This window comes from Lepisma saccharinum, chromosome 18 (genome assembly GCF_977018435.1).
Source record: "Lepisma saccharinum chromosome 18, izLepSacc3.1, whole genome shotgun sequence".
In the NCBI taxonomy this organism is placed as follows: Eukaryota; Metazoa; Arthropoda; class Insecta; order Zygentoma; family Lepismatidae; genus Lepisma; species Lepisma saccharinum.
The window spans coordinates 11196731-11213105 of NC_139246.1; the positions used below are offsets into that span (position 1 = coordinate 11196731).

The 16375-nt window shown below is 38.7% G+C and overlaps 2 protein-coding genes across 3 annotated transcripts in view; one reads left to right on the forward strand and one right to left on the reverse strand.

Moving 5' to 3' along the window:
• On the reverse strand, positions 1-11661 carry LOC146002389 (uncharacterized). Of its 2 annotated transcripts, none has more exons than XM_083140139.1 (3): positions 11527-11661; positions 1201-1267; positions 1-557 (listed from the first exon to the last, which is right to left on the reverse strand). In XM_083140139.1, exons 2-3 carry the CDS (start codon positions 1246-1248, stop codon positions 234-236), a joined length of 372 nt encoding a protein of 123 aa, XP_082996265.1. In that variant the 5' UTR covers positions 1249-1267; positions 11527-11661; the 3' UTR covers positions 1-233. The 2 variants fall into 2 exon arrangements, with proteins under 2 accessions (XP_082996265.1, XP_082996266.1); XM_083140140.1 differs by lacking the exon at positions 11527-11661 and adding an exon at positions 11408-11508.
• Positions 6604-16375, forward strand: part of LOC146002388 (D-aspartate oxidase-like) — a 25618-nt gene continuing 15846 nt past the window's right edge. The window contains exons 1-5 of the mRNA XM_083140138.1: positions 6604-6666; positions 10384-10581; positions 11979-12173; positions 13212-13434; positions 13918-13985. Coding sequence (XP_082996264.1) covers positions 10391-10581; positions 11979-12173; positions 13212-13434; positions 13918-13985 — 677 coding nt within the window. The 5' untranslated portion in view covers positions 6604-6666; positions 10384-10390. The remainder of the gene's footprint in view (positions 6667-10383; positions 10582-11978; positions 12174-13211; positions 13435-13917; positions 13986-16375) is intronic.

The window sequence follows — 16375 nt, forward strand, 5'->3', positions numbered from 1 at the left end:
TATGTTTTAAGAAACTTTATTATCCCAGTCAAGTTATAAATTGATGCTGTATAGACAAAAGAAACATTTTAAAGCATGTGATAACGTTCAAAGTAGGCTACCTTAAATTACGAAAATTTGAAAACAAACACACTACTTTATTAACTAGAGCCAGGATGAAGTAATTTAATATTTATAGTGCCATCTATTGTAAAGTACTGTGAATACAAGATCATCACAATTTACAGGAAATTTCAAAAAGCGTCTTCTCCAAATGCGATTCCAGGAATGTTATTTAAGTGTTGCAATGCCTGGGATTCTTCTATAACATCTCTGATTTTCCTGATGGCCGCTCTCACAATCTCGTTCAAGTCAATTTGCTCTTCTGCCAATCTCAGGAGGGAGTCTATCTGTTGGCCCAGTGTTTCGCCTTGTATCTTTCTGATGTCAACCCCCTGGAAATTGTCCCCTGTTACGCCCAGAACGTAGTCGCCCACCATTTTTCGAATATTGCTCATAGCGTTATCCACAAATAAGGCCCATTGGTCAGGGTATGGTCTTATCTCAGCGTTCGTAACCTAGGACAGAAAAAAATTGAGACATGTAAATTCGGAAAGTATAAAATATGAGCAGGGAACGGATTTATATGTAGTAAAAATGTGCAAAATATGTAAATATATATTTAGTTATTTTCACCAAATTATGGACGTAAATTATAAAAAAATACCTTTTCAATTATATAAGACACTTCACGAGCTACATAAAACACAGTACGCTTACATTGACATTAATTGTAAAAGAACACAAAATGTGTTTTCATTTTCTGTTTCCAAAACAATGAATATCAAAATTTTGTTGCAAGCAGTATTCGAACGTGAATTTCCTTCTGATGTCTCCTAAAATGGATTTATATTGACCAAAGTCCAAAACTGCGTTCTGGCTGGCGCCTGAATGATATGATTTTTTTTCCTACCCTACTCGCATATAGGTTGGGAAGAGAGGGAGGATCCTCACTGGTTGAATCGTTAGGGCGTCTGATTGCCACATGGGAGATCCGAGTTCGATTTCCGAGGCGGGCGAGTTCAGATGTGAACTCTCGCATAGATGCTTCTTCAAGGAGGAGCACTGGAGATTACCCTGCCTGTAATAACTGGGCACCAGGTTGGAAGAGTTGACATGCTGCAATCAGTGTGGAAAGTGGGAAAGAAACATGATACTTACAACGCTCAAGATGGCGACGAACAGGAACGAGAAGAAAAGGGTTTTCATTGTTGGTAGACCTGGGAATCTGAAATTAAAATATACAGTAAGATAATCTCCACGCTAGATATATTCAATAGATGCATATTTGTATGTAATAATTATATTTACTACGCGATCGAGGTTCAACATATGCTGCTCTCCCACGAAAAGTCATTTTAGTACTGTAACAGAATACACAATTTGTAATAGTATCTACAGAAGAATCGATTTCCTATTCGGTTCTGCATAGAGTAATGAATAAAATTGTCGTATGTGTGACGCTTATTGCGTAAATAGTCTGTATGGTTTATAAGACCTTTGAAGTTGTCAAAATGTAGGTAAAAACAGATTGTGTTTTGTCTTGTATAAATGGAGTTCATTATAGTTTGTGGAATGGAATTTTGTGATCAATTAAATATTGTTGAATTATGCGTGCATATCACTTATAATCTATTCGACACCTTGTGTAAGATCTGCGTGTGTTCCAAATACACAACAGATGTATTAAATGGCGACGAGGATGGGATAACCCGTGGCGCCACAGCCCTTGTTGGTCAATGCTTATCTACCGACTGCCTACCTCACTTCCACCAGATTTGGAATATCAATCTAGTTACGGTGTGACGTATGGTCAGCACGACGAACCCCCAGTCTTTGTTTTAGGTTTCCAAGACCGGGTTATGCTGCTCATTCGTAGCCCTCCAATTTCCTCGCGATGGTGGGTGGCTACCGGTCCCATACATAATCTAGGAGAAAAGTTGTTAGCCACTTCTATTTGTGTTTATGCGTAATTTGCCTTATTTAGCATCATCTTTGGTGTATTATTACACCATTTGGTATGTGCTATAATTATCAACTACAGTAATATAATACAGCACACAGGTTCTAATTTATGTAAAACAACAATTTAATGAAAATGTACAACTTTACACAATTCCACACGGTTTCAATATGCGAAGAGGATTGCCTGAAAACAGTGATAACTCCGGGTTCGATTCCCGGTGGAGGCACATAGTGGTTCTGATCCCACTTTAAACTGTAGGCCCAGTCCCGATTAACCTTACTGTGCATAAAGTAACGCCAATTCAACTAAACTCAACTCAAGAGTGATAAAGAAGGTACTAGACTAGATTTCATCAGACGTGGGGAAGATAGGATCACCAAGAACTACAGGGATGGAAGGTATTCGGAACACAACAAGAGAGACAAGTTACAGATACTGGTATTAAAGGCAACAAACATGTACGTGGTAGCAGGAAGATGGATTAAACATTGTAGCGATTATTCTTATATTTCTGGCAGTTCTACACTTGCAGCTTGAGAGCGAATTATAAATCCCGAAGCATCAAATCAACAAGTGAGCCGATGACTTCATCTCGAGCCAGCACCTATCGCCAACCCTCTTGTTCATGCTTTATCCGCCCACTAGGCTTGCTAGCTAAACACGGGCAGGCAGCTGAAGAGCTTCTAGCTATCATCTGACTCTGTTACCTGCTAAATAAGTAAAATATCTTCCTGTTGAGCTTACCTGGTTGATGCAGGATGAAGGAAAAGAAGTGAATACGCTTGTGAGTACCCTAGCTTCTTTTATAAGGGCAGAAAAGGCTTTGGAAAGACACGTCTTATCATTCCTTGTACTCGACCGGAAAAATCTTGCCCAACTCACCGAATCTCAATGAAATGAGGAACAATCCTAATTGCTTTCAAAACAATTCCAACAAGTTCTACGTATCTCGAAGTGGAGATGACCCTAATGAAATATCTCGAAAGTCTTCTTCCGGACACACATTTCTTTATGAGACAGGGATAAATCAAAGCCTTACTAGGCCATAACAAACTTACAAATCTTCGACATAGATTTTCTTACACTCATAATTGACTCACTACTTTTCGAATTAGTGTACATGATGGATTCAAATCCTTCCTATCAGATTGGAGTGCAGGAATTTCATTTGATTAATTGATTTGTTTTCATTTTAATTCGCTTTTCTGTCACTTTTGGCTAATCGCGAAGATGAGATGCAAGGTGATAAGATGAAATTGATGAAAGGACCCAGCGCGTAGAAACTATTTTTTTTAGAGAGTTGGTTGGTTGGTTGGTTGATTTGGTGTTTTAAGTCCACTTTATGCACAGTAAGGCTAATCGGGACTAGACCTACAGTTTAAAGTGGGATCCGAACCACTATGAGCCTCCACCGGGTATCGAACCCGGGACCCCTTGATTGCAAGGCAACGACGCTACCAGTGCGCCATCAGGGAGGCCTTTTTTTTTTTTTAAGAGAGGGGCTGGAATTGTAAAGGTAGATAATACAAAGCTACGTTCTAGGGGATGGAATACACAATAAAATATTTGTAATTGCCATTTTTAACTTGGGTTTTTCCCCATCTGTGTACGCCAGTGAACCCTCTAGAGGATTATATATACTGTTTGTAGGTCCAAACGCCAGAGACTCGTTAGTCTGCAAAATGCAGTCTAGGGTATACAGCGTGAGAGATAGGTTGATATTTTGGCACATTCCGGAAAGGTTGCCCCTTGCATCCGCAAGAATTTGAAACGATTGTAGTAACCAGTGTATAAAGGTTGGTGAGAGGTTCAAAAGGGTGAAATGTAAAATAGGCAAATGAATAAATTCTGCAAATTTTTCTTGCTGTGTACCTTCTGAGGGGTTTTCGGAAAAAAAGAAAATTGGTCACTCTTTCATTCCTGCTGTTTAAAATTGGTCACAGATATTGGAGTGATGAAAACCAAATACTTTCTTTTCTGTCCATACAGAGCCACAGGTACTGGGGGTGGAGCCTTGGGCGCTAAGGTAATGGGGGCGCCATACAAGCAATAGACAAAGTTGGAAAAGACTAAACGTCGCGAAAACTCGTGAAAATATTGGCGTTCTATTAAATTAATATTGTCGTCGGTTTTTGAATGAATGAATGAATGATTTAATTTACTTCTTCGTGCTTTTCTGCTACTCTTAGCTAATTGCGAAGATGAGGATGAATGGTGATATGATGAAGTGGATGAACGAAAAATCACAAACGCATGTGGACGACACAACACAATTCCTACAGACGATTATACTGATTGCAGGTCAAGGCACCAGAGTCTCGTTAGTTTGCAACAATGCAGTTCAGGGTGTACGTGAAAACTGTGGTTGACATTTGGCTGTCTTTGGAAAGGGTCACCACTTACAACCCTATTGAATTTTAAAGAAACAGATTTAATCAGAATTTCCTTGGTCCCTTCGTTGGCAATATATCACTTTGTAGTCACTTGAAGCTTACAAGTATTTATTACTTAAAACAATTATTACATATGATTTGCTAATTATGAAGTTGTATACAATTTGCCGAACAATGACTGAAAGTATATGCGAGGCTTTTTTAAAATTGGGAAAGTTGATATTTGAATTAAATATTCGTTGTTTTTTATGTAATACTGAATTGATTAACACTCTCGTTTCAAAATATTGCTACGTCGAGGTGTTCTAATATGTTTAATGCACATGCATCAATATTATAGCTCCACCAAAAGAGAAAAACCTCTGGCGCTGTCGCCCAAATTTTAACCCTAGGCGAGCGTGGATGACGCAATCATAGAATTCTGACCCAGCGTTGCCAAAATTTGTGGCTATCTTCACACATCGCCTTTCCCAAGTAACCAAAAGTGGTTTAGCCAACCGTACTGAAAATGGTTGGCCACCGGGTGGCCCAACACAAAAACATACAGTTGGCCAACGGTAATTTTGGCCGTGGTTTCAACGTTGGACCAACGTGCGGTTTTTACGTTGAGCCAACGTATGGTTTTACTAAGTTGGCCCAACGTATGGTTTTACGTTGGCTCAACATACTGAAAACTAAAGAATGGATAGGTTTGTTTTCTGGTATACATAATTTATTGTGAGGCCAAATGTAAACAATAGTTCAAGTTATTTATGAAAATAAAAATAATACACAGCACTTTCTCAGTCACATGGTATCATTGTTTTCAACACACCATACCTTCAAGTGGTAGCACAAAAACCATCTAGAGTTTACTTAATGTTTCATCTTTCATGGAATTTAGTCTGCATATAAAATTGCTCAACCACCTTCACAATAATACCTGTAAGAATGTTTTTGTTCTACTACAGCAAAAGAGACAAACAATAAGCAATTCCCAACACATCTTTCATCCATGGAGGCCGACAAAGGACTGGTGAGTGACTGGAAGTTAAAAATAGCTTCTGCTTTCATTAAAAATATATAATATTTTCAGTATGTGCTGTGACTGAATTATTCGAAAAGAAACACTGTTACATGTCACTTATTTTAAACTCTAGAATTTTCAGCCTTCTCGTGAAAGTTGTCTTAGCATTAAAAGTTGTTTATAAAATTGATTTTGACTCACGTTTCCATGGTTGGGCAAACGTTGGCAACCACCGTTGGCCAAACGTCAATTTGCCAACCAACGTAAAGCCAACCTTTCCCACGTAAAAAATGACGTTGGCCCAACGGCGGTGGTTAGAGGGAGATTATCTCCATAACATCTTTGGCTGTTATACATTTGAAGCTTCGAAACGAGTCACTACTCTCGAAGCAGCCAATCAACTAATCGAGCCGCTGACGTCATCTCAACCCAGAGCATATCGCTAAACCCCTTGCTCAGGCTCTACACGCCCAGTAGGCTCGCTAGACAGACTCGCTCAGTCCGCTGGAGATGTTGCGAAAGTAATTCGACTCTACTTGGGTTATTCGATGTCAATTTTTTGCAAATCGAGAGGAAACCAGTAAACAGCGAAAGGATGGATGTAATACTTAACGTTGTTGAATGAAGTTGTAAACACGGCAACACGGGGCGCTCGGGCGCAAACAAACGGGAAGTGAGTGAGAGAAAACAAATGACTACACTTTAGATCACGAGCGGGTGAGTCTCTCATGAGAGATGTACACTATTATTATATACAGATGTTTTATTAACTGAAACTGGCCCAAGATACACTGATTCAATCCCAGGCTTTAGTTCATTCGATTTTACACAACTGAACATAAACTTTGAAAATAAATTTACAACGTGTTTTAGAAACACCCTGTACTGTTATGACTTAATCTCATCGCTCTTAACATTTTACTTTAGTACTGAATAGTGTTTTATGAATGTTTATTGTCGCGTTATAATGTCCTCTTGTAAGTAATAAACGCATTGGTAATAATATTAGGTTCATTGCCTTTAATGGTGGTTATCAGACTATAAATTTTATTATAACCAGTGCCTACATAGAGCCACCTCGCACAGAAACCAACACATATAAATTTATTTTACGAAACTGCTTTTCTTCTACCTTCTTTAGGTACATAGATAACGGCTCTTGTACTTAATCCTGTCTTATCAACGTCTATTTATCACCCAATGTTCAACGAAGTGTGTTAGTGTGTCAGGGAGCAGGTGATATAACTGTTTACGTTCCACGGGTAAGTAAAATATCTATCTAACCTTTAGTTATGTAATGTATAACAACAACAAATTATTTCCAAGAGTTGTTTTTTTCTGAATTATGAGTTTCGTTTCAGTATTATGTTTCTGCTTGATAAGTGTGAACTTTTAGTGAAACGACTGGTACAGCAATAGTGTAATGGTAGTTTATTTGAAACGATCGCACCAGAGTTGAACAATACCCCCGCAACCCCATCGTACGGAATGACACTGAAGTCATGACTATTTTATTCCTTCTTTTCAAAATAAATTTTCGTTGTATCAAAGTCAATGGTGTTTTCTTAAAAGAGTTTACAAAGAGAAACAAAAGAATATTTATATCCGAAATCAGAAAATGTCGGTCATCAGTAAATTAGAAAGTGAATCAGAAGATTACTACTGTAGAAAACCTTCATTAGCTGAATAGTTCACACGCTCATTGATTACGTCACTAAAACGTAGACAGCATGCAAGAATATGAGTTGCATTAATGCGGTTCACCATTGTTTAGTCCTACTGCACTTGCAGGCAACAGATTTCTACTGTATGAATATAAATGTATTAAAACTGTAAAATCGTTCAAAGTAAAAGCTTTAATATTGATTGATTGAGATGGTGTTTTAAGTCCACTTTATGCACAGTAAGGCTAATCGGGACTGGACCTACAGTTTAAAGTGGAATCCGAACCACTATGTGTCTCCACCAGGAATCGAACCTGGGACCCCTTGATTACAAGGCGACAACGCTACCACTGCGCCATCGTGAAGGCCTTAAATATTTAAGATAAAGCAAATTCGAATAAATAAATTACAAAAGTTAAGTAATTAAGCCATTTATTTGCAGGCATTTTTCATTTCTTGTATTTAAAAAATTGCGTGATTATTTAGTTTCCTGTAGCTTCAGAAGCAGTAAGGGTACTTCTTTCACAGAACTGAATAATTAAATAATTAAATGAAAATACGGCAGGATTATTTCCATCTTAATTTCTTCACATTGTTTTTCGGCCTCTACGTTAATTTCGGCGATAAGAATGAACAGTGACGGTGAATTGATGAAAGCAACAAACTGTGTGCGATACACTTACAACCACCGTGGTCGCAATGCAGGGAATTTTAAGGTGAGAAAGGGAATTGTTTGCCAGAAGCACCCTAGAAGACCTACGAAAGGAATTCAATGTATGTGGTTGGTGGGTTTCTGCTTCTTTTGGACAATTCGGAAACCCATTATTTGTGTAGCTGCCAGGGTTTTAGTCAGTGGCGTAGCGCAGTTTTATGCGGCCCCCTGCAAATAAAATATCGGGGGCCCCCTCAGTGAAAAGATTGTCTAGAATACTATAATGTATATACCATGGAATATGTGCAAAAAGTAGCTACTCCCTCCCCCCTGCACCAACGTACACACAACTAGAAGGTTGGATAGTTGAAGTATTTGTCACCCAATAATCTGAATAGGGGCGTAAAAGAAATTAGCTTTTGCCCCAAATACCCGGCATTCAGTTTTCGTTATCGACTAATGTATCTGTGTGGTAGCTTTTCAATGCAGTGGCGCAGACAGGATTCTTTCTTGGAGACTGAGAGGAGCTTCATGGGGTCAAGTATGTAGCGCATGATATTTTGTATTTTTCGCTTCATATTTGTTAAGAAGACAGATAGGTTAAGTGTGTACATATACAGATATTTAAAAATATAATGTTTTGGGGAATTGTTCAAAGGATAGTAAACACTCCTCTTTGGACTTGGAGGTGGGTGGGGCTTTAGTCCCCGTGGCTGCACTACTTCAAGTTTTGGTGTTGAAATGGACCTCTGGATTGTCTGTGTTGATCCAAGGTCCGTTGGAATCTAGAGAAAAATTCTCTTGGACTCCCAAGTCTTGAAAGGTAGCTAATTGAGCTCCGATGGGAATGTGTTAATTGAAAATGCGTCACTCCATGAAAAGACGAACGGAAGGACTTAAGCCCAAAAAGATGGTTGTAACAGAAGTGTAATGTTAAGGGACCTCGATATTATTTATCATAATGTTAAATGCAATTTTCGATATACCACTGAATATATATATTTTTTAGACTTTTATATTAAACAAGGTCTTTTTTTTAATATATCATTACTGGGAGGTTGTTGCTATACCCTCCCCCCTATTTAAGAAAATTTTCATAACAGGATAATTTGCATTAGCTTCCCCCACCTACTGCAATATCTCCATGTTGATCCAAATAGCTATTCTCTCTCCTATCGCCAATCTCGATCAAGCATACTCTCAGCTAAAAAAATTACTCTTCGAGGACTGTAGATCGTTACAAAATCATATCAAACTGGAAAAGAAGGACTGATTCGACAGAAAATTTCAATGCAAAAGTAAAATGAAGTTCACAAATTAACCTAAAATAACAGTGACACTTAACTCGTGTATTGTGCGACAGAAGATGTAGTACTAGCCCCTGGAGTAACAGAATAATTGTCCCCTGGGCCCCACATCTTACTTATTTTTAGGGCTCCTTTGAAGTGTTTAAATGAAGAATTAACTAACCTTTCAAACTATAGCTAAGAATCGAGAACAAAGTATAACACTTGGCAGGTGTGCATATGTAGGAAATGTACATTAACTCCTATTTGAATATAGAAAAAGTACGTGTAAAGGTATGGATGTTGTTTTTTTTCCAATCGTTGGATATTTGTAAGCAAATTAATTCAGCTTTTCGGATTCAAGTTACCCGGGGCCCCTATTGCTGAGCCAGCGCATCCTTGCTTATTAACGCAGACATTATCTAATATTCTGCCGCAAACCCATTCGACCACACATTAAAAAATAATAATAAAGAACACTGAGTCGTGGAAGTTACTTATGGTGCCCGTTGACTCGTACAAAAGTGTGAAATCTGTGGATACATATTCTAAGTTAGTTCTCGCTTGGGTAGTTTGAATTGTTATTGTTGACTCACATCTGTCTCGTAAATAGTTCTATCTATTGAATTTCTGGGATTATTATAAATTTCAAGAGCACAAAGAGAGCATTTCGGGGCCCCTACACCTCAGGGCCCCCGGCACCGCGGCTGCTGCTACGCCACTAGCTTTAGTGAATTTGGATGACGGCCATGTTAGTATTCTGTTTATGAAAGTTAAAAGGAATATTAATGCAATGGAAGATTTGTGTGTGAAGCCATTTGGGGTGAGATCATTTCTGGAGAAATTTCAAATGTGTAAATGAAACTATTGATTGCTTGATTTAATTTACTTCGGGTTTCTGCTGTTACTTTTGGCTAATTGCGAAGATGAAGATGAGAGATGATGAGATGATGGGACAAACCCATATGGACGGCACACAATAGGGGATTATACTGGCCATGGGCCCAGTCGCCAGAGCCTCGTTAGTCTGCAAAATGCAGTCAAGGGTGTACTACGTGGAAGTGAGGTTGATTTGGGTGTACCACCCACGTGGAAGGTTCATCGTCCCTTACAATCCGTAAATGAAAACGTAGAAAATAGCTATAGAAAATTGCTATCAGTTTCATGAATGTGTTATTTAGAAGTTTACGTCACTAGGAAAATGTCTACTTTAACACTTAAACTAATGTTGTTGTTATTTACTAGCACATGCCTCTATATTATATTTCTCTGACAGTGAGTGGATGAATAGTGCATCGGAGAATAACCACTATTAGTTGAAACCACTGCTGGATAAGGCATTCCCGCAAATCAGTTGAATTGTTTTTCTTGTAACAGATTCGGAATGTTGAAGGTTGCAGTAGTTGGAGCAGGCATTATTGGGCTGACCACGGCTATCACCATACAAGAGAGACTACCCGAGGTCAAGGTCACCATATTAGCCGATAAACTCACCCCCGACACAACCAGTGACGGGGCCGGAGGACTCTGGGCCCCTTCGTACGAGCTGGGAGACACCCCGCAGGAAGACATCAAGTAAGAATGCGTGTAGAATGTGCCTCCAGGTTATAAACTATAGTATACTCTGTCCCTGGAATCATGGGGAGCAAGGCAGTGCGCACTACTGCAAATGGTTGGTAGCTGCGCTCATTTCCCCTTCCGCGTATTCGGTCGAGCCCTCTCGAGTCACCACTTGCGCAGAGTCTTGTTTTCGTTCGCTTGCTCCAGAGATTACGGGGACAGAGTATATCACTGGCGTACGCAGAGGAGGATGAGGCTGATGGGGCTACAGCTCCCTCCGAAATTTTGAGAAAATCAACATTTTCAAATAAAAGCAGTGAAGAACTCGGGGAAAAACAAAAGTGGTAAATGAATACCTTCTTTAAAATAACCCCTAAAGTGGAAATTTCTAAAAATACGAAATATCATGTGTATCGCCTCCCTAGAAAGCAGCTACATACAGTGGGATCCACTAGTATTGCTCTTTAAATTGTCCATGACTTAGTTTCATTAATTTTTATCTTACATCCTATGTGTTTTTAAGCGATGGATTTTTATATATGCTGGTGTAGAAGTTGTCAACAGCTTGTTTTGAGTTTTCCTTTAATTCTTGAAGCTCTTATTGGCTCAAATAAAGTGCACCAACATTGTGATGGACAATTTACAAGGTAGTACTCATGGATCCCACTGTACTATCCACCTGCACAATTCCAGCCCCTCCAGAGAAAAAATCCTGCGTACGCCAGTGGATTATACTACATTAACCAGTTAAACAAAATATTGGAAGAAGGCAAGATAAGATATCAGTTTATATATTAAAGAATTTATGCACATAATAGCTGTTAACAATCTCACTATTTACCCCTTAAATGTTGTAAATTGTACACCTCTACACTTGACTGAAACATTGGTCACTGAAAAGGAAAAAAAAGGTATGAATCCGCCATAGATATTTAGAGCAGCACTGGTTAAAACACAAACCTGAGTATGCTTTCTTACAAACTGTGTGCACTGTATTGACTCTTATCGATAATCTAATCTCGCTGGTGTTGCACACATACTGTGGAGCATTATTATCGAATAAAAAGGAGGGTGAAATTTACAAAAAAATGTACAGAAATACTGAAAGTGGTGAGACTGAATGGAAATATTTTTCAATCTAATGCAACACAAAGAACTGTGAAACGCTATTCAGTCTTACCAAGAGTATGACTTATACATCTATTCAATTATTTTTAACATGTTATAATAAAGATTAATCGACCGTGAATTCTTTGCTACCAGAACTTTTAACTGTGTTTCAAAATGTGAACATCTACGTACTTGCATCTTAATACAAAAGTATTCGTTGTAAAGTCGTGTAATAAACATGTGAATGCCTCTTAAGTACTGCAAACGTTCTTTTGTAACTAATAGGTTTTAAAAATTCGCAGGCAATGGGCAGATATTTCTCACCAGAAGTTTTTGGATCTCTGGAAATCTCCAGTGGGAGGGGAGGCAGGAATAATTCTCCTGCCGATTTTCAGATTCTCAGAGGACAAACGTCCGGTGCCCTGGAAGGAGACAGTTTTCGGTTATCGTCCAATGAGCAAGCAGAAACTGAAGGAACTGGGGAAAGCGGAATACAGGTTAGATGATGTCATTCACAGTAGTGCCAGGTATTGCATCCAATAATCACCACACCATTTTCTTAACAATTTTGCTTGCATCAACGCATTGCGATATTTCCATATTTCCAGGAACTGTGCCAAAAGTCCTGCCTAGTTCATTTATTCATGTGGAATAAATATATTTTCACATCTACAGAAATATTATGGTTTCGATTCCATGCTCATTTTCATTGTGAACTAGAAATGTTCAAATTTCTTAGACATAGTTGTTTGTTGGTGTTTTAATTTATTGAGTAGGGTTACGAAAATGGAAGCAAATTGTACAGTGGGATCCATGAGTATTACCGTGCAAATTGTCCATCACCATGTTCGTGCACTTTATTTGACCCAATAAGAGCTTAAAGAATTAAAAGAAAACTCAAAACAAGCTGTTTACAACTTCTGCACCAGCATACATAAAAATCCATCACTTAAAAACGCACAGAATGTAAGACGTACTACATGTACGTCATGGACAATTTGCACTGTAATACTCATGGATCCCACTGTACAAAACGAACCCACGGCGAGGGGTGGATGAGAAAGAAGAGATTGCAGGAAATGAGATGGGGATATAGAGATAAGGAGAGAAAACTTACGGTGGGAAAGAAAGGGAGCATGGGGTGGGAGAGACATAGAAGGTGAGAGGGAAGTAAAAGAGACGCCGAGCAAATATAAAGATAGAAGGAGAGAGAGAAAGATACATATAGGTAGAAAGAGCGAGGGAAGGGAGGAGATAGGAAAGAGAATACGACAAAAGAGAAAAAAGCAGAGGAAAGAGAATCGCTCTTCTATATCTTATATATTTTATTTGTGTAATCTACTTTTCTATTTGACTTATTTCTCTATAAGTTTACATTTTTTCTCAGCACTAAAAAAACAAACTACCTGTATCATCATCACTATTACAGAAGTATCCACAACCTGATAGGTCTACTAGAAAATCCAAAACTTAGTAATTTCTGTGCTTGTTTCATATAACTTGGTTTACCTAATTCTTATTGTTGTTTTTTTTAGCCACGGAGGGGAATTTGTATCCTTTATATGTGAACCATCAAAATTAATGAGGCATCTTCAAGATCTGTTTCGTCAGAATGGCGGGGTCATAGAACGCTATAGTGTTCCTTCATTGGAGAGTCTCGCTACCAATTATGACGTTGTGGTTAATTGTTGTGGTCTTCGGGCTGGGGAACTCACCAAAGATCGTTTAGTGTTTCCAAAACGAGGCCAACTGACCAGGGTACGTGTGTATATAGCTGTAGATTGTTACAAGAAATACCTTGCAGATAGTTCTCTCATTGTCGACGGTATTTCGTCATTCGAATATTTGGAAAATGTGGTAGTGCTTCACTAGTTCAGGATATAATTTTGTTTTGTCAAGTTATTTATATATTTTCTAGCATACATCACATATTGTGTTCGAAGTGACGATAAATATGAATAAGGGTATCCTATTTTCATACTTTGAGGTCTTTACCTGATATATAGTATACTTCGAAAGCCAATGAGACTTTCCCTGGAAGGGAGAGAGGAGGCTCAGGAACTCAAACATAGCGTCGATTTATTTCAATTCTCACAGTTAAATTTATGACAGCATAAATATAATACTAAATAAATAAGACCAAACTGCTCACAAATTAATTGAGGATAAATGAAACGCAACATTTACATCTACATTTTTTATTTACAATTTACCTTATTGCCATTTTATTCTATTTTTTAGGTGAAGGCGCCTTGGGTGTATTTTGCGCTGCTAGATGATAGTGGAGAGGCTGATATTGTCGCTCCAAAGTAAGTCCAATATCTCCTATGAATGGCAAAAATGTAGTTTGATTGTACTCTTGATTTGGAATCTTTTTACTGCCCTTTAAAGTGGGATCAGAACCACTATATGCTTTACAGGGCGACGACGTTGGTTTAACATATACCCATCACAAAAGACAAACCACAGTGAAAACGGAAATTCGTCGATATGCACAAAACAATTATTTATACACTCATACATACCTAAATATATGTAAATACATATGCAATTACCAGGCTCCCGTGGTAGAGTGCTTATCACACTACGATCCCAGGAGGCCGGCTTCGAATCCCGACCTGAGCATGGATGTTATTTCTGAGTGTCTGTACATTGAGTTAATCACTCTTCTTCACGATTAGCCAAAAAAGTGGCAGAAAAGCGAAGAGTAAACAACATCAACCATCATATTCACACACAAATTTATACAGGGTGTCCCACGAACGGCGCAACTGGGAATTAAGAGTGGCGTTACTTGTAACCGAAACCTGTACATACATAAGTCATACACCAAATGTTAGCCCTGTCCAAGTAGATATTTTTAAACATAGAAACAACAAACGGGGTGCAGTGTTGTTCATGCAGTGTTGCCAAATGTAAGTGAAAGTGTAAATTTATTTTTCCACAAAGCATGGAAAATTGCATGTCAAACATTCGTACGGAAATTTGGACGTCAATTTCCACCTTGGGTAGGTGGACTATTTCGCATGGTTGCCAGGAGTAGGTAAGTAACACTATTTTCACCATAATTTTCACTTTCTTTTTTTCCTGTTTCCAGTATTTCCATGTCATAGACCATCACTAAACATACCTTTTGTTGCATTCAAACATCAACAGTGTTGCCACTGTACCGCATATTTTTTTTAAAACACCCATTTGGACCGGTACGCCTTTACGAGGCATTTCAGGATTGGCTATACGCGAAAACGATCGGTTTTCTTCTCTGAACTATAGATGGCGAAATAGTTCACCTACCCAAGGTGGAAATTGACGTCCAAATTTCCGTACGAATGTTTGACATGCAATTTTCCATGCTTTGTGGAAAAATAAATTTACACTTTCACTTACATTTGGCAACACTGCATGAACAACACTGCACCCCGTTTGTTGTTTCTATGTTTAAAAATATCTACTTGCACAGGGCTAACATTTGTTGTATGACTTATGTACGTACAGGTTTCGGTTACAAGTAACGCCACTCTTAATTCCCAGTTGCGCCGTTCGTGGGACACCCTGTAGTATATATTTCGAAAACTAGACGAGCATTTACAATCCCTCCACACTCTTTAACTGCGGTGGGGCTACAAAAGTATTTCGCCTCTTCGCTTCCTGTAGCGCTTGTCGTTTCCTCATTCCCTAACGGAGCAGGGAAAGGGTTCAATCAGATCGAGTGAACGGGAGAGCGAGGTTTATACATTCAGGGAAAGCAACACGAGTGAGTTGTAAAAATAAGGGAAGCAAAGTAATAATTACTATCAGAGCAAAAGTTAAAATGGGATTAGCAACAGTACATAAACGATCAAGCGCATTGTTGGCTCTGAATATAAAGGGGAACACGTTGCCCGGTAATTAGACCTGCGAATACAAGTATTTGGACATAGAAGTGCGTTAAACGTTGCGAAGAAAAAAAGGTGCAAAAGTGAGTAGATAGCGCTATGGATCTTGTTTCGCAGATCTTTCGTGATTTGATGTCCGTCAGGACCAGGCTGCAAATTCTCAGTCGACAGACTACAAGCGCATTTAATCCCCCAATTCGAAGAAAACTGCTTGCGGGACTTTGCTATGATGTACATAAACATATAAGTCAAGCAGAAAACTACTTAAGAAAATTTCTAAATTTGGACGAGTGTTACTCGCATCATGCATATCACATACAAACAACCCAGTTCTTCACAGTATGGACTTTTCAGGATCGTCTTTACAGCTCTTCTTTCATCTATCGACTCCTGTCTTATCAATCATCTTCGGTTCTGAGATACGCTTCTTTAATTCAGACGGACGGCCAACCTCGAGTAATCTTTTCTGTCAGCATTAGAGAAATTTATAAGATGACTGACGAAACGCTACGAGTTAGAGCTTTCGACGTGCTGGTTCATGGTTTCCACAAGATTGTTGAAAGTTCAGTGATAAGGAGTGATATGGAGACCAAAAAGGAAGCTGCTGTTCTCACCCAAGACGAGCACGTCAAGATTACGGAGACGATTGAAACCAACAAGGATCCAATCTTCCTTACCATTGAGAACAATGAAAACATTAAGAAGAGAACGAACATTGCTTTAACAGAAGACGATATTCTACTAGTTAATGCAGAAGATAGGCATCGGGACCCCAACTCACATTCGCACCCGATACGTGGCCAAGAGATAGATTTGCCTGAAGG